This window comes from Perca flavescens, chromosome 1, assembly GCF_004354835.1.
Source record: "Perca flavescens isolate YP-PL-M2 chromosome 1, PFLA_1.0, whole genome shotgun sequence".
NCBI lineage: Eukaryota > Metazoa > Chordata > Actinopteri > Perciformes > Percidae > Perca > Perca flavescens.
Genome location: NC_041331.1, coordinates 9,658,337 through 9,685,912, shown reverse-complemented (window position 1 = coordinate 9,685,912; position 27,576 = coordinate 9,658,337). Strand labels below are relative to the sequence as shown.

At 41.3% G+C, this 27,576-nt stretch overlaps 2 protein-coding genes across 11 annotated transcripts in view; one reads left to right on the top strand and one right to left on the bottom strand.

The window, feature by feature from the left end:
* Positions 1 to 8,894, top strand: part of tssc4 (tumor suppressing subtransferable candidate 4) — a 36,486-nt gene extending 27,592 nt beyond the window's left edge. For all 10 annotated transcript variants that reach the window (XM_028578503.1, XM_028578488.1, XM_028578495.1 and 7 more), the window contains exon 3: positions 7,310 to 8,894. In XM_028578503.1, coding sequence (XP_028434304.1) covers positions 7,310 to 8,269 — 960 coding nt within the window. In that variant the 3' untranslated portion in view covers positions 8,270 to 8,894. The remainder of the gene's footprint in view (positions 1 to 7,309) is intronic.
* An 8,876-nt stretch (positions 8,895 to 17,770) lies between these two features.
* Positions 17,771 to 22,125, bottom strand: LOC114558512 (THAP domain-containing protein 6-like). The gene is made up of 8 exons (XM_028582575.1): positions 22,027 to 22,125; positions 20,922 to 21,114; positions 20,682 to 20,795; positions 20,126 to 20,336; positions 19,864 to 20,017; positions 19,279 to 19,777; positions 18,856 to 19,113; positions 17,771 to 18,574 (listed from the first exon to the last, which is right to left on the bottom strand). Exons 1-6 carry the CDS (start codon positions 22,104 to 22,106, stop codon positions 19,648 to 19,650), a joined length of 882 nt encoding a protein of 293 aa, XP_028438376.1. The 5' UTR covers positions 22,107 to 22,125; the 3' UTR covers positions 17,771 to 18,574; positions 18,856 to 19,113; positions 19,279 to 19,647.
* Between the last annotated feature and the right edge of the window lie 5,451 nt (positions 22,126 to 27,576).

Genomic DNA, 27,576 nt, shown 5'->3' with positions numbered 1-27,576 from the left:
TTAAACAACTTATGGAAGGTGAGCTAAGAATTGAGGAGTTAGACTTGGCAGTTCAACAGATGTTTAAGGGGAAGTCACCTGGAATAGATGGGCTAACCGTAGTTTTTGTCTTTCTTTTGGAGTGATAGCAGGGAAATGCTCTATAATTAGGGCCCGAGCGCCGACAGCGGCGAAGGCCCTATTGAAACTGAAGGAATTATTAGGGCCCGAGCGCCGACATCGGCGAAGGCCCTATTGAAACTGAAGGAATTATTGTTTCTTTCTATTATTATTATTTTCCCGTCAAATGAATTGGCTTTTTGAGGGGCTTAATATATTCAAAAACTCACAAAATTTGGCGGTCGCATCAAGTCTGGTGAAAATGTATGTATTTTAAGGGTTTCGGGAATAGGCACACAAAAATGGCTCGCTAGCGCCCCCTAGAAAGTTAAGAAAATTGAGCCCCTGCAATGCGTTTAACGTAGACTCATGAAACTTGGTACACATATGTAACATGTCAAGATGTACAAAAAACTTCATTAGAGCCATACCCTAAACCCAACAGGAAGTCCGCCATTTTGAATTAAATGTTCGAAATTAGTGCGATTTTGGCCATTTCCACGTCGTACTTTAACGAACTCCTCCTAGAGATTTCATCCGATCAACTTCAAACTCGGTCTGTGCCATCTTAAGATGTTAAAGATGAAAAGTTGTTAAAAGAAAAACTTTTTGTCATAGGGCGTGGCCGTGGCAGGGCGGACATTTTGTGCGTTTCGCCGCCGAAACAGGAAGTGGGTGTAACTTGACTAAAAGTCAAGGTGCTATACTTTAACAAACTCCTCCTAGAGATTTCATCCGATGGACCTCAAACTTGGTCTGTACCATCCCAACACCTTAACGATGAAAAGTTATTAAAAGAAAAACTTTTCGTCAGACGGTGTGGGCGTGTATATGACAAACATCATCCGATTTACATGAAACTCAGAATGTGTGGTCAGGTATCATTGAACTCAGCAGAGAGTTCCTTCTTCATTGGTGATGGTTTGGCCCACCCCCTATACTTCGGCCACGCCTCCTTTCATAACATTTCAACCATTTAAGGTATACCCTTATGTGTGGTGTCATTGAACTCTGCAGAGACTTCCTTTTTAATTGATGATGATTTGAACCGCCCCCAATGCTGTAGCCACGCCCCTTTTCACAGCTAATGAACCGTATGACGTAGAGTCTTGTGTGAGCTATCGTTGAACTCTGCAGGGAGTTCCCTTTTCATTGTTGATTTGCGGCGTCTGAGTGCCGCGCAAATGCACGGTCGCAAGGAGTGGCGTCCGCCTGTAACCCCCGAGACTAGAGAGACGCGAGGGCCCGTCCATCGCTGCTCGCAGCTTTAATTTAGATTGTATTTCCAAAGGTAATCTTTCTCCCACTATGAAACATGGTCTCATCACTCTTAATTCCCAAACCTAACAAAGATAATCTTTTATTGGATAATTGGAGACCAATTACCTTTTACGATTATAAATTGCTGGCACTTGCTAATCGTCTGAATGAGGGATTGCCACATATTATTGACAAGTGTCAATCAGCTTTCATGAAGGGTAGAAACATACATAATCATACCAGACTACTACTAGACGTGCTTGATTATCAAGACTTCATTTACACTGATGCTTTTATTTTATTTCTTGATTTTTATAAGGCATTTGATTCTGTTGAACATACCTTTTTTTTTATTTGAAATCCAAGTTTTTTTAGGTTTTGGGAGCAACTTTTGTAAAATAATTGAGATGTTTTATACTTATTTTTATACTTTATACTGTTTTATACTTACTATACTGCCCGATTTCTCAAAACTTTCTAGCCACCCAATCACTTATAATGCTCATTAATCACAACCCTGACTTGCATGGGATCTCCGTATTTGACAAGGAATTTAAAATTAGTCAGTTTGCCAATTTCCCATTCACTCATCAACGGATTCCATCATCTCATCTATTGAGGTTAAAGCTAAAGTGAAATATCTAGGAATAGTTTTATCTAAAAATGCTATTAGAAGGGAAGATGTTAATTTTTCTAACCGTTTAATAGATATGAAGAAATCTTTGAGTCGCTGACTTACTAGAGATCTCACTATCTTTGGTAGAGTCACTCTGTGTAAATCAGAAGGTATTTCCAAAGTAATTTATCCATGTCACTTCCTATATGTTTCTTCCGGTAATGTTAAAAAAGCCAATTCAATTGTTTTCCAGTGGAAAAACAAAACCCATTATATTAAGAAATCACAGCTGGTTAAAGAGTATGATATGGGTGGTATTAAAGCATTGGACTTTGAATCAATGTTTGGGACCTTTTAAGATTAAAGTGATGGTTCGGAGTAATTTCACCCTAGGGTCCTTTGCACCATGACCTCGAGCCAAATACCCCCCCCAGAAGCTTTTTTCACCTGGGTCTAACATTGGGAGAGTTAGCGTAGAGTAGCGTTATCCGCTGAATAGCTTAATAGCGCAGGGGCTAATGGACACACGTTTGTATCTCGTAAATGACCCCACTAATAATGCCCGAAATGATACCAAACTTCTACACTAGTACAAATAGGTTATGTACTCATAAAACGATGGATTGGAAACTTTGTAAGTACACCAGAAGTTTATGAACACTTGCCTGCTCTCTTCTGCTCTCCGCTGCTGCTGCTACCTGCAGTTAGACAGTGCTTAGGCCGTCTACAAATTACTACACCAAAAAGAGACAACAAAAATATTTATTAATTTAATGATTAAATAAGGTAATGTCTCCAAACTTATCTGTTTATTACTTGTCTCCTGCTAGTTATACTACAGCACTTACTTTAAAAAAAAGTTAAATTTTTTCGTTGCATCTCTTTTCGGTGTTGTAATTTGTAGACGGCCCTAAGCACTCGTCTTACTGCCGGCAGCAGCAGCAACAACAGCAGAGAGCAGAAGCCAGCAGGCAAGTGTTATTTACATAAACTTCTGGTGTACTTACAAACTTTCCAATCCATCGTTTTATGAGTACATAACCTATATGTACTACTGTAGACGTTTGGTATCATTTCGGGCATTATTAGTGGGGTCATTTACGAGATACAAACGTGGGTCCATTAGCCCCTGCGCTAACTCTTTTTTTTTTTAGCCGTGTATCGCTGTTTGAACTCCTTCCATTTACTCCGCAGGACGTCCCACGGCTTGTTGTAAGGTACATTCTAAAACGCTTAACGTGAAAAAGCTTAATGTGGTTTAATATCTAAACAACGATCAATCATCACCAGATGTATCATGGTCATATCTTGTCATGAACACTTAAGCCTGTCAAAAAAAAACAATTGAAATCCAACAATTATAGAAGTTATCTCACGTTAATGTGTCAGATAACGGCCATAATATTTGGACATTGGGTTAGATTTGACCGTTTAAGCGGTTATGATGAGCAATATAGAAGAGGATTTTTTGGTGATGATTGATCGTTGTTTAGGTACATTAAACCACGTTAAGCTTTTTCACATTAGGACTTATAAAGCCAATGAGAACAGTGGAGAGTCAACCCCCAGCCGCGCCGCTGCCCTGAAGCAGAAACGCTTTATGTCAGATAACGTCCATAATAATTGGACATTGGGTTAGATTATTTGACCGTTTTCCGTGGTTATGATGGGTAATATGAGAGCGAAATTTGGTGATGATTGATCATTGTTTAGGTACATTAAGCTTTTTCCTCGCCATACGGCCACTGATGAAGAAAACATTAACGTGAGATAACTTCTATAATCGTTGGATGTCGATTTAGTTTTTTTGACAGGCTTAAGTGTTCATGACAAGATATGACCATGATACATCTGGTGGTGATTGATCGTTGTTTAGATACATTAAACCACGTTAAGCATTTTCACGTTAAGCGTTTTAGAATGTCCCTGTCGTAACCTTTGTTGGTCATTTCCTTTGCGAGCTCCTGCTATATGATGGCGTTTCTTAGATTTTTGCTATCTAAAATAGCTGTTATATTTTTCTGGTAAATTAAAAAAGTATCTTGTCTCCTCTTTTGTCCACTTACATCTGTTTTTGTTGACACCTGTCATGTGTGCAAACGGAGCGGAATTACTGGGCGGAAATGAACTGAAACTTCTTCTTCTTCGTTTTATTGCGGGTTGCAACCATAAAATGACCTAAAACTTGATCGCAATTCATTATTTATTCAGCAAATAACGTTTCCATCAGCGTTTATTGCATAAACCGTATATCGAGAGAAAATCCGATGAGACCGAACGTATTTTCTTTGATTCGATATTCATGAAATTTAATCGGATTTTACTGTTTACATAAGGCATTTTTCATTCGATATCATGTAATTCGGATAAAAACGGGTCGATGGAAACCGTGTGTGTGTGTGTGTGTGTGTGTGTGTGTGTGTGTGTGTGTGTGTGTGTGTGTGTGTGTGTGTGTGTGTGTGTGTGTGTGTGTGTGTGTGTGTGTGTGTGTGTGTGTGTGTGTGTGTGTGTGTGTGTGTGTGTGTGTGTGTGTGGAACTGAGCAGCCCCGCCCGCTGCAGAGACCCGACAGGATTGAAACTGCAGCCGCTTCTGCGACTTTAGAGTGAAAAAACATTACAGCGTACATTGATCCAGAAGCATAAATCAAGCTATATGCGCTCTCGTCGCAGCGAGCTGCGACACAGTTTATGGCCCCAATGACACGTATTGTCACCATGACAACTAACAACAATCGCCATTTTGTTGTGTACCAATCAAATGGCCCATGGCAAACAGTCCAATGGCCATTCTATCTATTTTATTTCTATGAGCTGGATACATAGTTAAATGTTATTTGCTCTTACCAGTGTATCGTCGTATGTACAGTATTTTGTCCCTAGCAAATCCCCACCAATAGGTCCCAAAACATCCCAGTTAGATAGTAAATGCCGTAAACATATTTATTTGTAAATCTTTACAATCATTCCCCGAAGGAACCAAGCAGGCCTGCCTTGTTGCATATCCAAATTATATTGAAAATGTGCCAGCTTGGAGGTTCTGGTTGCTGTTCCTCAAAGTGATCGGAGTTTAGAACGTAAACACAAAGAAAGCGGAAGGTAAGGGGCATCCGGCGGACTATGCACGACAGTAAGCATGATTGGTTTGCGTACAGTAAAGGCAATAAGTTACCTTATTTGACAGAAATCTGTCATTTCTGACAATTTTATAAACAAAATGTCTATTATGCTTGAGTTAATGATAAAACTGGTTAAAAAATATTAATATTAAAATACCACCGATGCTTCCTCTCCAATGTATGAATGATTGTAAGAAAATAAATAAATAAATAAATAATTGATCACACACAAAAAAAATACCACCGTTAAAATCGCCAGGAGATTTCGCCTGACTCTGGACGGTAAAACTGAGATAAGCACTCTCCTATTCAAGTTTATGTTCTGCGTTTTCAACTGTTGTTTGGTAAATCGCAATTAAACACAGTTTGAGAGGATTTGAAGTGCTATTTTTTTCTCTCAATTCTAATCATTTTGGTGCTGGTGATTTTCCTTTGGGACTGGCAAAAAGCTCTTTGGGGGGCACCAAAAATTCCTCTATGCAGGAAAAACCTTACATTCATGGAAAACTAAAGAAGCCAAAACACACAGGAAATACATAGAGCTCTTTTAAAGGGGTGATAGAATGCAAAACCGATTTTACCTTGTCATAGTTGAATAATGACAGTTTAGTGGGTAACTACGACATACATAGAACCTCAAAATCCCATTGACACCTCTTTCCTCTGCAAATCTCACAATTTGAAACTGCCTCTGAAAACAGGCAAATCTCAACGAGCCGCCGAGTTGACGTCAACTCGGCGGCTCCTCCTCATTTGGCTATAGTCTCTCTCTTTGTCACGCCCCAACATTTACATAGGCTACACAACTGACCTGAGATCAAGTAGTCTTCTGAATCTAGGTCGTGCAGATCTCAGAAATTGTATTCATTGTTCATCTGCTATTTTACCATTCAATTCACTTCTGAGACTTTTTTTAAGCGAGAAATCAACTATGTAGAGGTCACATATGGGCCGTTGTACGAAAATTAATGTCTAATTGCAAATTTTGTCCGACTGTGTGTCGGAGTTCAGCGGCCGGTGCTGCCTGTGTTGCTGCCTGGCCGCCTGGCCTGCCTTCCTTCACAGACCCCGGCCTGCTGTGAGGTAGATGGGGCTCCCACGTGCGCAAAGTCACCGTTTTTTGGGTTAATGGACTACCAAACGCCGCTGCCCTGACAGAGCTCCAGGGCCTGCAGCTCCCCTCTTCCTGCTAAATGGCCGGTGTGTGTGAGTGAGAGCGCGGTCAGCGAGCTTGTTACGCCAGCAATCTCTTACCACAGGTTCCAGTTAATCTTATAATGTGTGTAATTATAATGTGTTGAGTTATTTAAACAAACGATCGGGGAAATAAACGCCTCTTGTCCACGAGTCTCAATGATAGAGCCTGCGGCTAGATGGAGCTCTATCAATGAGAGCTAGCCTCCTCTTAGAATTCCTCTGAAATTCACAAAAATTCATAAAATTGACCATGTACCAGGCTGTAGTCTGAGTTTTAGGCGGAGAAGAATAATGAAGAAGAAGAAGAAGAATCAGTAGAAAAACAATAGGGTTCCACAGCTCCGCTGGAGATTTGAACAGCGTTGCCTTGCATTACGCGGTTCCCATGCCCCCTAGGGCTTGGACCCCTAATAATCCTTAGAAAAACAATAGGGTTCCGCTGGAGATGTGAACCGTGTTGCCTTGCATTACGCGGTTCCCATGCCCCCTTGGAATCCTAAATATACTCTAATTACGCAGAAAATGAAGCTAACTAGCCACAATCTGTACACATAGGATTGAAGGGACAGTCGCAGCTAACGAAACCCCTAATGTTCACAAAAATTCATAAAATTGAAATCAGACACCATTCTTAGCTTTATAAGACCTTGGGGTAGATGTTATATAAGTGGTATTTATGAGCATACCATATTTGGAAGAAAAGCTCTTGTTCCAAGTAGAGCCATATTCACAGGGTAGTTAAGGGCCTAATAAAATAGCATTCGGGCAATTTTCAGCCCAACCAATGTTACATACCCTACTAGGAGACCTTAAGGAACAGTGTAAAATACCCTATATAATTATTCTATCAACCCTTTAAGACTTGATTTTTGCAATTTGTCTAAATCAGTCATTTCCAGTATGCAGTATACAGTTTGGCTTTGTTAAAAGGTTCAGTACATAACCTTTTATTTAAAAAAAACTTCTTTGGTCTCTCCATATAGTTGTTCTTTAACATGTTTCCTCATCTTCTCTCACCAGGTTATTGATTTAGCCGACCTGCTGATTCTTGTTAAGATGTGTGATCAGAAAAATTGTGGTGACCAAGGTGACATGTTAAACACTGATGATGTGGACGAGCTGTCAGCCAGTGATGAATCTGAGCCTGAAGAACGACCCAGCAGTGCTCCCTTTGACCCAGAGCTGGACGACGACGACGATGATGATGATGATTATGGTGGAGAGGTTGAGATCTCTGCTCTAGCTGGACACCAAGCTCAGAGTTCCTTCAGTCTGAGAGGAGGAAGCTCAGCTTTCTCAAACCGTAGCCACAGCATCTTTGAATGCCTGGACAGTGTTACCCGGCCAACCGCCTCCTCTCTGAGCCACGATAACGTTACTGACGGAGTATTTGCTCTGCCACTGCCTCCACATCCCAGCAGAAAGACAAGTCAGCCTCTGGCCAGCTGCCCCACACCAGCAAAGAAAAGAGGAGTTCCGGACTACCTGGTGCACCCTGAGCGTTGGACCCGCTACAGTCTGGAAGAAGTGACAATGACCTGCGACAAGGGCAACAGAAGGGTAGCTCACAACTTCCTCTCTAGTCTGCAGCAGAGGAAAGAGCTGCAGGAGAGTGGGAGTGATTCCTCCTGTGACATCCAGCAGAAGATTATCTTCTCCAGACCCAGCGGGCTGCTGATTGAACAACCTGCTGAACAGCTGTCAGCTGTTGGAGGCAAAGAGGAGACACACCTTAGTCATCTGGAGGAGGACGACGAGGATGAAGAGGGCACGGAGAAAGCCAGAAACCAGAGTGTAGAAAAAGCTAAGGAAAGGGCGAGAGATGAAGAAAAAGACACAAGGGGAGTTTTGGATCGACCAGAGGAGAAGAAACCGGTGCAAAAACAAAAAGCGGAGGAAGAGGCCAACCCCGCCTTTACCTCCTTCAGGAAGACCAAGCGTAAGAACTACAGGAAAAGCTCAGGGCGAGATGATAACTGACCACGACACAGCTCTTTGCTGCCTCATCACTTTGTCAAAATAGTACAAACCGCAGATGTAAAAAACATGTTAAGTAAAAAACATTGTTGTCCATTTAAATGTGCTGACTTTACTGTACTCAGTCCAAAGCCGAGCACAGCGCAAGCGGGAGGATTTTGGATTGAGCCCAGAGCAGATTTTTTAAATGTTGGAGCGTCGCCTTATCACCCACTCCATCCCGCTCCAATTTCGCTGCAGTACTGCTCACACCACGAGTTTGAAGCATCCCCAAGCCCGTCTTCGTGTTACTGCAGCATATGCAGATGAACGGTGCACGCCCGCCCTACCTCCCCATGCCGCCAGTGCCTGTCATACGGTGGACTTTTTGCTGGAGGAGCTCCAGGCATTAAGGGAAGGTTCATCTAATAAATACAATGCAGCTTTTTTCCTTTTTTGAAGCAAGTGGTTGAGCTATTTGAGTAAAGCGAGTTGAAATCTGAGTGGAGCGCAGAGCAATACTGAGCAAAGTGGCTGGGAGCGGCTTTGAGTGAGGGAGCAGAGAGAATGAACGGTTCCGTGAGCAAGGAGTGGAAATTCTCACTGCTCCAATGATGCTCTATACTCAACCAAACCTCAAACTGATAAAGAGCAATTAAACAGCAGGCTCAGAAGCAGTGTTTTGCTGACCTCTGTCCCACACCAACTTCACCGATGGTTATGATTGGAAATGTGTTCTGCTGCACCTGTAACAACACCAAATAATGAACTATAGAATAAACTGTTAGTTTATCTGTTCTTTTGTTAGCATGCAAGCTAACTAGCTTACCCCACAGTGAAGTAAGCTAGTTTTCATTTCAGGAGGCAACATCAACAGCTAAGTCAGCTAAAAGTGAGAAGCTGCTTCTGGAACATCTAAGACCCGTTGTCTGAAAATGACTGAATTGTGATGGTAAATCTGCTGCTTTTATTGTATTGTAAATGTGTTGAAAATGCAAGATTGACAGTCTAGCAACAATAACTAATGGGTAGCAAGGCGGAGTAATTCCAAATCAGCCTGAAAGACGAACGTGAAAACACTTTATTTTAAAAATAAATAAAAAAATCAACATGAGGGCAGGAGTGTTAAGTCCTGTTTACACACAAGGAATCTAGAAGTTTCTTTGTTTACACTCAGCTGGTCAAACTGGGGAGGGAAATTAGAACTAGTGTAGGAATTTAAAACTAACTGGTAGTCTTTATCCAGATTTGATTTACATTTTTTTGTAGCATGTTCTGTATTTTGGAATATTCTCAATCTTAAATAAAAAATATTGATTTGTATTATTTACTTTGTCATTCTTTTAAAACAATGAAAAGAAATTCTGAAAAATGTGACTTATTGAAATTGAAAATTGAGATTTTTTTGTCTGTAAATATACATTTGTGAAGGGATAAAAGGATGTCTGTCACTATAAAACTAAATAATATATATATAAATAAATGCAAAATTGAAATAAAATTAAATAAACTAGAACTGCAAGCAGTTATGAACGGGGCCCAAGCCTCCGACGCCGCCCGTCTCCATAGCCGCCAGCCTCCGACGCCGCCAGCCTCCATCGCCGCCAGCCTCCGACGCCGTCCGCCTCCGACGCTATTCGCCTCCGATGCCCGTCGTCCGCGATGCCCCCGGAGCCGCGCCAGTCGCACCCGAAGAAGCGTGAAGCTGCGCCGATGCGGGACTCGAAGCATTGAGTGGGGGGGGCACACGTCGGTGAATATCGAGAGGTTTGATGCGCGAGGTCTGCGGTACTCTGCTTTTGAAAATGTAGTGGTTAACAGTTCGTCTCCATGCATGCACAGACTGCTTTTAACAATTCTCTACTATAAACAAACTTCTTAACCCCCCTGACCACAGGGGACAGCAGAGAGAAATGAGACAGTGACTGAGAGGGTGGTGGTCCAAAAGTTATGGACCAAATTCGCCAAATTTGGTACAGCGCCTCGGAACGCCATGCCGAGCGAGCGCCACAAATTTTGTGTTGATTGCTTTTACTGTGGCAGAGATATCGCAATTGCAAATTTCCCATTTAAATGCATTGAGTCAGTTGGCGAAACAAATAAACGTTGCTTATAGCGCCCCCTAAAGGCCGATCTCAGCCAGATTTGGTACAGCGCCTCGGAACGCAATCCCGAAAGAGCACCACAAATTTTGTGTTGATTGCTTTTACTGTGGCAGAGATATTGCATTTCCCATAGAAATGTACTAAGAAAATTGGCGGGAAAACAAATAAACTTTGCTTATAGCGCCCCCTAAAGGCCGATCTTCGCCAAATTTGGTACACAGTATCGTAATGGAATGCTGAACAAGGATCTTAAGTCATTTGGTGATAACTTTAAATTTAACCGAGATATGATATGATACGTGTGTCGTAGCTAACTAAGACAATTTGTTTGGTTGTCAAATTGGCATACTTCAACGTAGCAAAACGATTTCCATAACTTTTTGTCAGGTCCATCTGGAGATGCTAACTACCAGGTTTCGTGCAGATCGGTCGAACGGCCTAGGACGAGTTTGCGAAAGTTTGTTTTGCACGTTGCGCGATACTGCGAAAAAACGTTTGCGCGGAAATGGGCGGGGCCTATATCAGGCAATTCAGCTTGATTCAAGGAACACGTGGATGTAAGAATTTCTAATGTGTGATGTGTATTGTGGGAGTTAATGACAAAAAACCATTACAGCGCCACCTAGTGGTCCACATGTGTAATTTTTGGTAGGTGTGATCCACGGCCCATTGTCCATCTACCCTGTAAATTTGAAGTTGTTCACTTTAGCGTAAGTGGTGAATCTAGAGTTGGGTCACATTGGGTCCCATAGGCCACGCCCACTGTGACCCCTCGGTACTCCATTCTAGGGATGGCCTCAAGATTGGCCACAGATGGTACGCATCAAATTCCGTATAAATCGGATGAGCCGTTCATGAGATATAAACTTTTTGTAGTTGTAGCGCCCCCTAGTAACCAATTTTCGTAAAACGCATGGGGTCCCTCCAGAGGGGCATGGGAAAGAATAATCTAAAGTTTGGGGTTGATAGCTTTCATTTTGGCTGAGATATGGAAAAGTTGGTGTTTTCATAGTTAGCTACGCAAATTTGTTTGTGCGTTATATGCGCAATTTTTATCGTATCAAATTTCTTTCCATAACTTTTAGTCAGGCCAGTCTGGAGATGCCACGGTCCAAGTTTCGTGCAGATCGGTCGCACGGTCTCGGAGGAGTTCGAAAAAGTAGGTTTTTGATAAATCGCGATTTTAAAGGCATAAAAGTCCAGGCGGAAATGGGCGTGGCCTATATCACGTGATTCAGTTGGATCCAGGGAACGCGTAGATGTATAGTTTTTGAATGTCGGGTGTACGGTGTGGGAGTTATAGGGCCAAACGCGTTTTTTCTGCTGTAGCGCCACCTAGTGGTGGAAATGGGTCAATTTTTGCGCCTGAGGTCCTTGCGGGGTTTTGGACCAGTCCTGAAAATGGCAACTCCCCACTATGTACGGTTTAGGCTGCAGTCGGAGTTTTAGGCGGAGAAGAAGAATAATAATAATCCTTAGAAAAACAATAGGGTTCCACAGCCCTGCTGTGCGAACGGCGTAGCTATTGCTACACGCCGTTTCTTCCAGACTCGGGCTTGGACCCCTAATAAAAAAATCCTTAGAAAAACAATAGGGTTCCACAGCCCTGCTGTGCGAACGGCGTAGCTATTGCTACACGCCGTTTCTTCCAGACTCGGGCTTGGACCCCTAATTAAAGCTGCAAGCAGCAATGAACAGGCCCTCGCCCCTCCCAGGACGTCAGGTACTAGCGGGATGCCGGTTACACTTCCTCTGTCCACTATGTGGCGCTAGAGAACTCACACTGACTAATTATACGCTATGTTGCTATATATTATGTATGTGTAAACCACACAATTAACATTTCATGTAAATCGTCACATAAGGCTGACTTCTTGTTTCCAGCAGGTGGCTCTATAATCATAAATCATTATGGACGTGATGTCTCCAGGCCTGGACACTTATGCATGTGAAGTTTCAGGCATAAAATATTTGCTGTAATGGGAATGATTTTTTATTAAATCAGTTGCATTTACTCATTCTACATTTAACATTTTCATGTATATTTATTTTATTTATTAATTTTATTTAACATGTTCATGAATTAACCTGTATAGTTAATTTATTTATGAATTTATTAATCAGTTAATTAAGTTATTATCACATTGCCTCACTCATGCTCCTACTTGCCTTACTGATACAGTAAAATGTAAATGAATTGCAATAAATTAGTTTTATTTACTTAATGGCTTTTAATGTCAATAAATTAACGGAGTGTCTATTTGCACCCCCGGTAGCAAAATTACGAATCCCACTATGGCGACGCCAAGACCCGCCCTACGAAGCAGCTCGATTGGTTGGGGTTAGGCATTTCACCTCGAGTGGTTAGGGTTAGGGTTAGGGGATTGGTCAGGGGATAGGACCTGTACATGTAAGCATGGACGCCTGGCCAATAGTAGTGTGTGAACGCTATTGAAGGGCGGGTCTTGGCGTGGCCATAGTGGGATTCGTAATATCGCCCCCCAGTACGAATAGCCTCGGCCACACAGCTGAGCTATTTACACCCTGTGACGTAACGACAACAAAAACGTTGCTCGCGTGCACCGAAATCATGGCGGACGTTCATCTTCCATGACCGCAGAAACTGGCATATTAGGGAAGTTTTGTCTCTAAAGTTTATAACAATTGAATTTCTAGCGGAAAATGGATACTACAGTTGCGCTTTCTGTCTTCAGTGAAAGCATACAACCGTTAGTTTGTTAGTTAGTATCTATTTTTTGTATACAGTATGGTTACCTAGCAACCGAGGCTTGAGGAAACCATAGACAGTATATAATGGACCAATAGACACCGTTGCTCTGGACGGAGACCAGTGAAGGCTATTAGAAGCACTTTTCCGGTGATGGCCAGCTTTACTGCGCAGCCTCCAACTGAGAGAATGTGACGTGAGCAACGTGTCTGAAAGTTGTAAGTCTTCTGGTAGCTGTGCCAAGAGAAATCTCAATCATTCCCAATCTTACAGATACAGAGATTGTAGGTGTATGTAAGGAGATAACATGGGCACAGGCTAATTATTGATCACTAACATGCTAGTTAACATTAGTAATTAAACCTAAACATCTCATGTAAGTCGAAACTGCCTGCGAGCTTCTCCTGTACTATACGGTAATTCCTCTACTATGCGACAGTAAGTCACTTGGTTATGACACAATCGTTAGCCTATTTTTACAAAAATGTCTGCTACGGAGCCATAACGTGAGGTACAAGTTAATGGAGCCTTTTATACATTGTCGTGTTTCTTTGGAACTAAACAACGGACAAATAGAGTCTTTAAACGCTTCAGATGTAAAGTTATTTGCAGTCAAGTGACGTAAAAAAAAAATGGCGGTCAGCGGAATGCTAACAGGAGGTGATGGCCAGTTAACAACAAAATGGCGCCATGATGGCTCGAGTTATGAAGCGAAGCTTACCCCCTTGGAGGAAACCAAGTAATAAACAGTTGTTCAACTTCCTGAAAGAACTGTTAGGTGAGTGGTTAGTACCATAGACATAATATAGAGTAGACGCCGCATCAAACGCTACTGCCTACTGGCTCTGACGAGCCGTGGGGCCGCCATCTTGGACCGGTCACCCGCTCCACTCAGTGTAATCTGTTTGGCAGGTGTAATGAGTTGTCAGCGCATTTAATTAATCATACCTCACTGAATACCGAACTGATTTTCTCGTGTTTTTTTTGCTGTAAAGGTCATACGTGTACCTATGATACAGGACACATGGTTCGGCGTATTTTAATATTCATAGTGGGCTTAACAGTAGCTAATATAATATTTTGATGTATGATATTAAGTGACCAGACGTCCGAGATCAAAACTGGGAACATAATCCCTGAAAAGGGAGAAAAACGAGGATCCAGTTTGACTATCTGATTGAAAAACCTAATTTTTCAATGAGTGGAGCGGGTGACCGGTCCAAGATGGCGGCCCCACGGCTCGTCAGAGCCAGTAGGCACAACATATGTTGTGTCTTCAAAAACAAAACGGGGACAGATGTAGTTTTTTTCTGTATTTAGCCAGGGACAGGCAATCAAAAACGGCGACTGTCCCCTGAAACCAGGGACGTCTGGTCACCCTATATGTGATGTAGGCTATGATAGGTATTTTACAAATCACACGCTATAAATATGATAGAAAAGCAGAAACAGATAGTGGCAGTAAAGTCAGATATTTTAATAGGTTGAACAAACAATATATGATTATATTATATTAGAGTCTACTTGAAACTTTTTTTTGTCTCTCTGTCACACACACACACACACACACACACACACACACACACACACACTGTTCTACCACGTTCTTCTGCATCCATCTCCTCCCAGCCCTTGACAGTTAGCAGCCCCCCTCCCAACACACACACACACACACACACACACACACACACGGGTTGTACAATATTGACAAAATGTGATCGATATGAATTTTGATATTTTTCAACAATGTAAAATTACAAAATAAATTCATAACAAATTAAACAACTTTTCTTACAACACAAGGTTTATATCAACCGACTGTCATATTGGACTCGTACAACATGAATAAATAAATAAGGACCACGTCTACAGAACAGGACATGTTCTAGTGGTTGTACAGTATAAAATAAATAAATAAATAAAGAGAACAGGACATGTTCTAGTGGTTGTACAGTATAAAATAAATAAATAAATAAAGAGAACAGGACAGGACATGTTCTAGTGGTTGTACAGTATAAAATAAATAAATAAATAAATAAAGATTACAGGACAGGACATGTTCTAGTGGTTGTACAGTATAAAACAAATAAATAAATACATAAAGAGAACAGGACAAGACATGTTCTAGTGGTTGTACAGTATAAAATAAATAAATAAATAAATAAAGAGAACAGGACATGTTCTAGTGGTTGTACAGTATAACAAATATATAAAGAGAACAGGACATGTTCTAGTGGTTGTACAGTATAACAAATATATAAAGAGAACAGGACAAAACTTTTATTTCACTTTTCTAATTTGTTCCGTTTTGTTGTCTATCAATTTCTTTACTTACAGTGTCACTCTGTTGAAATATACACACACATGGTACTCTCCATAGGGTTTGTCACGTAGTGGACCCGTGCACTGACATGTACTAACAAGTGGCCCGGTAACTGGCTAATGAAATGATGATCATTATAGCCTTTGAAGTGGGCTCTAAATGTAACACAACTAAGCCACACAGCCAACGGACGAGACACATTGCTCCACAAAATAAACTAAATATTGCATATTTATTGCAACTTTCGATATATTGCAGTAACGATATTAAGTCGATATATCATGCACCCCTAACACACGCACGCACGCGTACCAGTACTGTGTTTAAAATAGCAGGATGAAATGAAAAGTGCACATTTACATTTACTAACTCCCTTGAAAAGTCTGCAAACTTAATTTATGTAGCAATTTTCAAAATACAGTTACAAAGTGCTTTACAGAACCCGAGCGAAAGAGATAAGATAAAAGACAATAACAAACACAAAGAAATAACGTACAGATAAACTTCACTATACACAATCTCACAAACCCAGTGTGAGGCAAAGGAGAGCAAAATTTTGATACCTGGAGACACACACACACCATGAGGCTAGAGTTCATGAAACACAAACAAACAGAGGTATTTACAGACCCAACACTTACAGCAGTATTCACATACAGTATAATGTGACAGACTCTGTGTCTTCCACTGTTTCCAGGCAGTTTTAAGCCATTGCTAATGCTTTCACTGCCAGAGTTAATCTTGTCGGACTGATGACATTTATGACTTAAAGATACTAGTGTGATGAGTAAGGTTAAAGGTACAGATTAGAGATGCACCGATAGACCGGCCGATGACCGGAATTGGCCGGTTTTCCCGTGCCTGGCCATGACCGGCACCTGGCAGATTTCATGCCGGTCAACGCTACAATTAATTGACAACATAAGTTAGTTATACAAGTTTCAAAACCTCAATCAAATCCTGGCGCACGCACACACACACACACGCGCACACACACACGCACACACACACACACACACACACACACACACACACACACACACACACACACACACACACACACACACACACACACACACACACACACACACACACACGCACACTAAAACCCCTGAAAGAGGACTGTTTTGCAGAGCTTCTTTCTTGTGTTCCCTTTCTGCAGTTCCACAGAGGTGAGTTTGACAATGTGGTGCAGCCTTATTTTTAGAAACACGGCCACAACCAATGACAACAGGTCTGAATGGTGGTTGTCAATGCCAAACTGTGTCTCCTCAATGTGTTCCCCAAGCAAAAAAAATGTCTTCCGTTGCAATTTCCTCCCAGACGATGTGTGTGACTGTCGACACCTTAGGAGCTTGTATTGTTGAAGCTTGGCGGATCACCTTCTCTGCAGCTCTCAGCACCTTATAATAATAACAATAATAAAACAATACATCATATTTATATAGCGCTTTACACAGTGCTCAAAGACACTTTACAGAACAGAGAAAATAAGAACAAAGCAACCTTAATATACAAAGATTAAAAGATAAAAAAAAAAAGATAATAAAATCAAACCTTCACTGTGCCTTGTGATGGAATCACAAGACCGCCGTTGTTTTTCAGGGTTAGAAGGTGGTTGCTCTTGTCAAATGAAGATGGTACAGCATCTCTGACCAAGCTGGCACGGCACACATCACAGGACAGCTTTCGTAGAATCTGCCGGACTACAAACCCTGCTATGTAGACCAGAGCATTTTCCACCAGACCACCAAACCGAGTGGGGAGATAACTGTGGTCACACACAAGGGCCGAAATGTTGGCGAAAGGAGATGGGTGTTCTTCAGCAGTTTCAGGAGAGGACATCTCCACAGCAGACAGGGACACAGTGTTATCTTAGGCTGCCACATTGCCCGTCTCACCAGGTGAGACACCACACCGAACCATCAGACGGCGGAAGATGGCCTGGAACTGGCGTGCCGATGGATTGTTATTCCAGCCGCCTTGTATGGAAAACAGGCACACAATACATACATTACTCACAAGCGATAACAAAGATATTCATTAGGTATATTTTCAGCATTTATTGTAATTAAAAGAACACCAATCCCACCTGACGCTCTGATTGAATTAAATAGGACCTCCAAGTGATCCTGGCTGAATCTGTAGGTGAGCACATACCGCTGAACTTGAAGCAGTTCAGGAATCATCAGCATCAACGTGTCAATATTGATGACAAATCCGATGACCGACAAGTACCTGCAAAAGAAAAAAAGTTTTATTACTCTGATCACGGCGAAACAAGACAGCCCAAGAAAGCACCATGTGATTTTGTTCATTCAAAGCAGTAAAGTAAATTTTCCATCACATCCATCGGTAATGTGTAATCACCCATTCTTGAGTGCCTATCACAGGGGTGCAAACTCACAGAGAATGAAAATGGTAAACAGCTACCAGGGCGGATAGATAATTAGTTTGCATCCATGTTTTTAGGAATGGGATCAGTGTCTTGTTTAACTTATACAGTATACTTGTAAACAATGGAACAATAACTTGGAACAATGTAATTGCAGAACTGGGAGAACTTGGGAACACATGCAATACCTACCAATACCTACCATTTTGACACCTACATGTACTTGATGTTGTGTAATACATACCATTTAGAAACATCTAGGACCTGAAACACACTGAATACAAGATAATTCCAACAAAAACAAAACTGCATATTGAAAAACATTTAAACAAGATAACATCATAGGACATAGGACAAGATAGCATCTAGGACCTGAAAAACACACTGATTACAAGATAATTCAGACATAAACAAAACTTAGGAGCATCTTAGGAACTCGATGCATAACAGAACGCAGCATCTTAGGAACTCGATGCATAACAGAACGCAGCATCTTAGGAACTCGATGCATAACAGAACGCAGCATCTTAGGAACTCGATGCATAGGGGGAACAGAGTATCGTTGAACTCATGTCATGAACTTAACAAGCACTAATATAATAGACCTCTTAGATCGGTGAAGGGGTGTTCCATCTTTTGTCACCAAAGTGAGCAAGTACTCCCTGGCTCTTGACAAAAATGCTTTCCTCTCCATCCAATTCAGAGCACCCAAGGGAGCTTTGAATCCTTTGGCACGAGGATTGCGTCCATTCATTGTATTGAAGAGCCCGTCAATAATCTATAAAGAAATATCAGCATCTAAAATCACTATCATTACAGGGTTTCATTAGGTATCAGATAGTTGAAATCAATACTCATCTATTCAAAATATACAGAGAACACAGTACATATTTCTAAACTGCTCAACAAGTAAACATGCAAGTATTAGTATTTGCTTGACTTCCTTCTTTCCATAGGTATGCTTTGTACTACAGCAAATTTCACAGAGATTTACCACTCCAATGAATTATAAAAAAAAAAAAAAAAGTTACTTGGTTCTATAATCACTAATTGTATTACCTCAATGAATTCTGCCGTTGCCTCACAGTCCTTAAACTGAAAGTACCCAAGATCCCTCATTGCGCGGAGAGCCACTGACACGGAGCGACTCAGTGTCTGTGCAGCCAGGGACACCCTCATCTTGTGGTTCTCAAAGTAGACATGTTTGTCTATAATTTTATTGGCAGCATGAAGTCCATCTTTTTTTTGCACGTCATTGAGATGATTGATGTACTTCCAATTGATCTGTCCAGTGGTCGTTGCAATTGAACTGTATGCCTGCAGAGTAAGAATCAGTCACTGCTCAAACAAGTACAAACAGCAAAATGTTGATCATCATGTCCAGCCATAATTGTGCAAATGGAGAGACAACAATATTTAGATGTAACTTTTAGCAGCAGAGGCATAACTTGTATAAATAGGTCTACAACGATCATAATTTACCTGCAACATATTACGTGCCAACTTGAGCATGTGACCACCGTCCATCATTACAAAAACTTTCTTGCCAGTCACTGGATGCGAGAAACTGGTTTGAAGCAGCTCTCGTGGGTCTCCCTTCAGCTCACACCCAAGTTGGTTGCACATGCTGACATTGGAGGCATGCCCCGTGCATGCAATTCCTCCAAAGCATGACTGAGAAGGACCCTTTGTGTTTATGGAGAGAGAGACTTAGTCAGGAAGTAAGCTATGGGAGCCTTCCAATGTCCTTGTAGGCCAACCACCATGAACACAAGAGCCTCAGTAGCAAAATCAGTCTCACTGATTCCATCACCCATGTCTACAAAACCAGACATTGACTGGGTATGTGGATTATATTGCACATGTTTTCTGAGGGACATGGCATCCAACATGAGTGAAACACACTGCTTGGCATCTTCTCTCCAGCATATCCAGCATCATCTTGTTCAGACTAGGCTTGGCATCCACCGAACGCAACCACCTGTAAAACAATTGAGAAGAAACTATTTAAGCTATTTGTTTGCATCAGTAATTTCCAAAAATTCAATCGGACAACATTAAGCCTACCTTTGTAATGTATGTGGATGTGGGAGGGGAAAATGTTGAGTCTCTCGGAGGTATTTGTATGCCTTTGGACCATGTAGATGGAGCGTGAGCGCAAACTCTCTATAGTCCTTTGTGTACTCATGACACTGCTTTGCCATGAGGTCTATCTGAAGATCTGAAATGTTATGATTTAAAATGAATAAGTCCCCTTCAGATTAAGGAGTTTAGTAAAGAGAGTAAGAACAACATGTACATGAATTTCAAAGTGCTAATTTTGTCTTACCGGAGTAGAATTCAAGCTTCTCTTGGAGCTCTTCATTAATGAGGTTCTTTTCCCTCAAATCCCCCAAAAGACTCTTTACTGTGGTCTGTGCCCTCTTTTCTCTGGCCATGGCATTCTTCTTGTCTTGCTCCAGACTTTCCACTCTTGCCAAGGCCTCATTGAGTCTGGTCTTAAGAGCGGTAGGAGACGCAGGCAAGGCATAGCCATGATCCTAGTAGAAAGAGGGATGAACATGGTTTGAGTAATGTTTCACTTCACAAACATCACTTTGACACCACTAGTTTATGACTCACATTCTTTGTTATAGGCATCACCTGTCAAAGCCACTGCCAGCACCATGTGTGTGTGTGAGTGAGTGTGTGTGTGTGTGTGTGTGTGTGTGTGTGTGTGTGTGTGTGTGTGTGTGTGTGTGTGTGTGTGTGTGTGTGCGGCAAGAATGCATGTTCAATGTCTTCAATTGTGCGTGTATGGGTTTATTTGTGAGTGTGTTTAATATGAGTGGCAGCAAAAAAGAGCAGGATCATTATAATATGATGTTAAAAGTAGAAATATTCACATCATTAGCCTGAGGTTGTGGGTGTGAGGTTGACATTTCTTGGGAATCCTGAGAGGCCACGGACAGGCTTTCTTCAGCTCTTCTGGAGGTAGACGTAGCCCTGCCCTTTTCCAACTAAAATAGAGAAGCATAATACATAATACAATATATATAAAGGGATAAGCATCTCACCCTGCCCTGTGATTGATAATAGAATATTTACATTTATGAATGCTAAGAGCCTTATGATGATACACCTACTCTTTGGAGGTGAACTGGGAAGCTGAAGACGGATGGAATAACACCATCTCGGAGTCGAACAATCTGACCCGTCCTATCAAAATCTTCTTCCTTGAAATGGTGACTGCAAAGCACTGAGGAACAAGTGGCAGTAAATCCTTCCCTCCTCATAGCCACTTCCCACTTCTTCCTCACATCTTTATTCTTGGGAAACCTTCAAAATGAAAACAGAAGATTTGGGAAAGTCTACACAAAAACAATTCACAAAGGAGGTCAAGCTTATTTCTTCCTTCACATTTCTTAGAACATTTCTTCAACAAAACTCCTATTTTGATTATCTGTTGATAATTAACCAAAGTTGCTGAAATTGTGAATAAGCTTGATTGCAAACCATTCTACTGTCAGATGTTCTGCTGCCTTTATTTTAAGTAAGTGAAGTGGGTATGAGACATGAGAGGTATCTTACTTTTGTTAGGGTGAATTACATGTGAATAATACACAGTGTTGGGCAAGCTGCTTGGAAATTGTAATGAGCTAAGCTATCGGTTACTCTGCCATGAATAAAGCTTCACTACACAGAAGCTACCACCCAGTCACATGTAGCAAGCTAAGTAACCCAAACACAGCACTAGGCTGGTTCACTACATAGGAAGCTACTTTAAGTTGCGCTAATTTCACATGACAAGAAAAGTGTAGCTTGTGTGGCCAAGATACTTGATAAATAAAGGAGTTATAAGCTACTAAAAAGTTACTTGATTCAGGAAATAGTGAATCTACCACCAAAATACTAAGTTACTAGCTAAGCTACACGTAGCGACTGCCCAACACCAATAATACAGTCTGTGCCGCTTGTTTAAAATTCGATGGCCGATGTTATACCAGTACTATTTGTTTTATTTCTACAATTGCATTCTTGTGTCCGTTGTAATCTAAGTCAGTGTTATGGAATATGACTGATTAAGTCTCAGTTATAGCCGGGTGAACACCGGCCGGTGCAGTAAACATAGCCTAGCTAGCTGGCTACGATTTCAGTACAGTAATATCAAAAATCCTTGCTCCTTACCAACGCTCTGGTAATATTATATTCACAAAATACAAACAACAGTACGGTAATGTTAAATCTTACTTGTGAAAAGTAATCCCCCAAGCCCTGTTTTCAATAGTCCGCCGATTTGAGCAGGAGTACGATGCACAATGCTCTGGCATCTTGTTTCTTCTGTTGCTACCGGTTGCTACGCAACTAGGAGTACGACCGGTCCAAGATGGCGGCCGCATTTCTTGCGCCCAGCAGCCAATGCGGCGTCTACTCTATATTATGTCTATGGTTAGTACGCTTACCTTTGGTATGGGAGTTTGGAGTTTGATTCCCTTGTGTGGTGATCTTATTTTTTAAAATTTGGATTGGATAATTTGCATGCAATTGCGCAAGTTTTTTTTTGCAGGGTGGTAGGGGAATACTCATAAATATGCCTGCTCTGGTTGGGTTGGTTAGGTTTAGGCAAGAGGAGTGGGATTGGTTATGGTTAGGGTAAGAATGTCAGGGCGATAATATTCCAAAAAGGTGTAATACATGAGTAGTATGGATAACTGTCTGTAAATATATGCCAAGGTACTGTAAATGCACAGGGGTGCAAATAGCATACATTGATATTTGTACCAGATAGGGTATTAATAGAACACATTGCTGTGTGCACCGGCGGGGTACTAATAGCATTAATTTCTAATTGCACCAGGGTACGAATAGCATTCATTTCTAATTTCACCAGGGTACGAATAGCACTTCTAATTGCACCAGGGTACAAATAGCATACACTTCTAATTGTACCAGGGGTGCAAATAGCATACACTGCTAATTGTACCAGGGGTGCAAATAGCCTCACCCATAAATTAATCAGTTGCTCCTGGTACACAAGGCCCAAAATTATACTGTTCCACTTACAGCAGAGAAAATTCAAAGTGTGATGTTACAATATTTAATAATAATTATAATAATACATTTTATTTTTTGGCGGATGCCTTTATAGATCTACAAGGACATCTTACATATTTAAGAGGGGATAAAAGAAGAAAATACAATATAATACATTTAGCTTCATAGAAATACATTTAACAAAATAGACAACATCTGAAAAGTGCTAAGAAAAGAAAAGCAGTACCAAAAAGTGTGTTGGTAGGGTTTCTATGGCGATCCAGTACTATGAAGACTTGAATTAGGGTTTTAGTGCTTTTCAGTGATGGATCCCTTCCCAGGTATGTGGTATATGGTATGTGTCTAACCAAAAACCACAAAGGAAGTGACAAAGAGGAAGTTATTTACATATACAGTACAGGCCAAAAGTTTGGACACACCTTCTCATTCAATGTGTTTCTTTATTTTCATGACTATTTACATTGTAGATTCTCACTGAAGGCATCAAAACTATGAATGAACACATATGGAATTATGTACTTCACAAAAAAGTGCGAAATAACTGAAAACATGTCTTATATTTTAGATTCTTCAAAGTAGCCACCCTTTGCTTTTTTTGATAGCGCCGCAAACCCTTGGTGTTCTCTCAATGAGCTTCATGAGGTAGTCACCTGAAATGGTTTTCACATCACAGGTGTGCTTTGTATGGGTTAATTAGTGAAATTTTTTCCCTTTTTAATAAAAAGCAAAGGGAGTAATCTAAAATATAAGGACATGTTTTCAGTTATTTCACACTTTTTTGTTAAGTACATAATTCCATATGTGTTCATTCATAGTTTTGATGCCTTCAGTTTAGTTTAGTTTATTTATTTAAAGAAACAGGGACAGCGTACAATAAACATTAACCCATTCAGTGAGAATCTACAATGTAAATAGTCATGAAAATAAAAAGGAAACGCATTGAATGAGAAGGTGTGTCCAAACTTTTGGCCTGTACTGTATATATATATACACACACCAATGACAAATAGAGAGCAAACCCAAAACAAGATAAGTATGCAAAATCACATGCAATATACTATCCAGATCTCAGTCTTCTTCAAAAGACAAAGGTCCTTGAAAATTCACCATAACACAACAGTTGGCTGACAGTGCCCATCAGAGTGAGAGGTTCAGGTGAGTCCCAGATGTGATTGGACTTAATGCTGCCTATTACCCTTTCGACCACCAGTGTTGCCACAGTTACTTTGAAAAGAAAAAAAAAAGTAATCTTTTACAGATTACTTGATTTTAAAAGTAATTGAGTTACTTTACAGATTACTTGATTTTAAAAGTAACAAAGTTAGATTACAAGTTACTTTATTAGTTACATTCAGCAACTGCCGACAACACCCCTACAGCCTCAACATAAAAATGACAACCGGTTTACTGTGAGGCAGCTCGGCATTGCCAGTAGTAGGGATATGGTTTATTATGGCACGAAAGAGAGCGAGTCAACCGTGATTAAGGGCAGCATTTCCGCTACAACATAGGCCTACTGCCCGACCAACTTCTTCAACTCTCCCCCATTTACTTGTTTTGCACCGAAGTCCAGTTTTTGTTGTTTGGGTGGTGGGGGACCTCCTGCTCTCTGCTTCGCACCACCTGCTGGGACTTGCTCTGTAAGTTTGACTGCAGTGCTGCGACTCCAAATGTTTCTTCAAATTTGACGTAGTGTTTTTGTAGCTAGATAGCACTTTGTCGCCACCAGCACAAAGTGTACAACGAACCTTAATATTGCCATCTTTAGCTGACACAAACTCAAAATAGTGACTGTATTTCCAGCTAGAAAACGTGCATCTCTCCTCCCTCCATTGTTGTTTACGTTTGTGTCGCTGCGTGGTACACATGAACTGTCCACATGCTGAAAACGTGACTTGTCCCATACGTGATTTCACTCCCCGAGATGCAAGAAGAAAGCAAAAATCTATATTTTTACTAAGGAAAATGACAAAAATAGTAACGCACAGTGACTTGGATAAGTAACTTTAATCTGATTACTTGTTTGGAAATAGTAACGCGTTAGATTACTCATTACTGAAAAAAGTGGTCAGATTAGAGTAACGCTTACAACTAACGCGTTACGTGGCATCACTGTCGACCACTATCCTGAGATGTGCTATGGCTTGTGTTTTCTCAGTATCCTTTCTTGTAAATTGGGCTGAACGCTTGAAGGGTGGAATGATGAGTTTTGCCCCAACACCAGAAAGGAGATCTTCAATGATAAATCCTTTGTCAGCCATCACTTCATCACCTGACTCAAGTAAAGGAAGGATTCCGCTGATCTTTGTTAACTCCTTGTCAGAGATGCTTCCAGTGTACAGCGGCGAGAAGAAAGTCACCAAACCGTGGGGAGCGACTTTGATCAGTCCCTTCAAGGTTGTCCTGTTTTTGTAGTGGGAGAACATTTCTGATTGCAGTGTCAGTGAAGAGGCTACAGCTACAGCAATCTCAGTGCAGTCCAGTATCACACGGACATTAGGACAGAATTTCTTGAATTTTCCTGGCATGATGGACTTCACCTTCTCCCGACTCACCCAAAGAGGAAGCGTCCCCAAAATGAAGAAGAGGTAATTGACCCAGGTGATGGTCACACGCCTCAATCATGTTTTGTGGTGCTCTTCACTTCTACAAGTCCAAACGGCGGTGACTCTGAAGGGTCATAGACCCTACCATCTGGACTAGCCCCAAGATGTGGTGCTTCTGGGGGAATAACAAATCCAACAGACATCACATTAACTTGTATTATTTCAGCATAACTGGTCAGGACTTCTGACTCCATTTGCAGACCTTGTATCATTGCAGCAGTTTGCTTTCTGGAGCCTCTTATCATTTGGCCAGCAAGGCCTTTGCTGCAGCCTCTGGATCCGCATTTCCCTCCCAGGAAGAGCAGGCCTCTCGAAAGCAACTGGCAGTTAACTGTGGTTGACGTAACTGCGCCCACGCAGGACATTTGGACTGCTGCCTGGTTCCCTTCTTAATTTCACTGGACATTTGTGGTGACACTTGCAACGACTGTAGGTGCAGTTGCTGGTGCAATGTTGAAACAAAGTCCAGGTTAGAGAAAGTACGCTGATCCAAAGGAAGAGGAAGAGCTGGGAATTCAGGAGCCAAGTGGTGCAGGATAAGTTCACTAGATGTTTCCAGTGGAGGTGGACAATGGTATGATCCACGTGGAACAGGGCCAAATTTGGATGGAGTCAGCTCTATCTCAGACAAGCCATCTAACACAAGGGCAATGAGAGGCTGGGGTTGCACCTCGCGCAGCTTGGCAACAGCAGCCATCAAATCAGGGTCAGGAAATAGTCCTAAAGAAAGAAAATATACAGTAAGCCAACCATTTAATTCAACATTTTGATTACATAGTAAAAGTAAAATGGACATAAGTTGTCACCTGACCTGAGTATGCCTGGTACAATGTGGACCTAAGACCACTCTTGCCTACTGTTGTTGGCTTTCGCACCACCACATCACTCACAGGTTCTGGATGGATTCCCTAAAATTCTGAATCGCTGTGTGTGTGTGTGTGTGTGTGTGTGTGTGTGTGTGTGTGTGTGTGTGTGTGTAGCAGTATTTGAATCATCCATCCTTAAGTCATGTGAGAAAGAGTAGGCTAAATAAACAACCTTATCTTACACCCACCTGTGTTCTTGGTCTATGCCATTTCCGTAAATCACTTGTGCAGGCCAAAGGTGGAGGAACAGCCTTCTCGCCAAGCTGCAAATAATGTGCTGTCTGATATAGGACGGCCATAATGTGGTTGCAGAAACCTCTTCCAGCTACGCAGCTGCAGGAAAAGGCCATCAGACTCAATTGACAGCGGCAAGTGATATCTATACACAACAAAAACAAACAAACAAAACAACAAAAACAGGGAAATACTAATAAGAATGGTGTACATGACATCACTGTTTATAACCATACATCACTATCAGCGGTAAACGGAAGTAACAGTTTATGGAAAGAGTTGAAATAGTAGTAGACATTTATAATTTATGGAATGAGATGGAAGAGAAATAGCGGAGTCAAAGCTCCTGCACATAATTAAGTTAGATTTCCAGACTTATGCTGGAAATCACCTTTAATCCTTTAATCAAAACAATATAAAACACAGTACTCCTGTGGCCAGCCAGAAGAGAGTGTGTGTGAGAACGTTTATATACTTGTAGCTGTGCAGAAACTCAACAGAAAGAGCTGCAACTGCAGCGAGTGAACAGTACTGCATCGGCAGTATGAAGCGCCACCATAAGAACAGTGAACTTATGTACTCAGTGGTCACACCTCTAGTTTGTGAGGCTCCTCGTTTTGCCTCTGAGATGGGTAGTGTTGAAGTTAAAAAGTTAAAACCTGGCTCATGTTTTGAAAACAATGTTTAATGGGGCCTGCAGCTAAATTTAATCAAGTACACTAATACAGCATTTGAGTGTCTCACCTAAAACCTAGCTTCTAAAGAATTAATCAGGTCATGTCTGACATTTAGCATATGAAGAAGACTCATTGTCCCCACAGGAAAGGTAACTATTGTTTCTGGACCTTTGTCTGTGACCTGGGGTAAACTTAAAATCAGAGGTGTGTCTTTAATCAGAGACCCACAATTCCACAGGAATATAATTTGGAAAATGAGGTGAGGTCGGCACTTCAATCTGTGACCCCGACAGGGGAAGCACGTTGAAGTCCGCTGTTTACAGCGTATTGTTTGTCATGTCACATGACTGTTCTTCTGTGACT

Coding starts and splice junctions, on each gene's coding strand:
- LOC114558512 (XM_028582575.1), bottom strand. CDS start 22,106: ATGCCAGAGCATTGTGCATCGTACTCCTGCTCAAATCGGCGGACTATT. Junction 20,796..20,921: donor TCCCAGTTCACCTCCAAAGA/GTAGGTGTATCA, acceptor TCTCTATTTTAG/TTGGAAAAGGGCAGGGCTAC. Junction 20,018..20,125: donor GAAGCTTGAATTCTACTCCG/GTAAGACAAAAT, acceptor ATAACATTTCAG/ATCTTCAGATAGACCTCATG.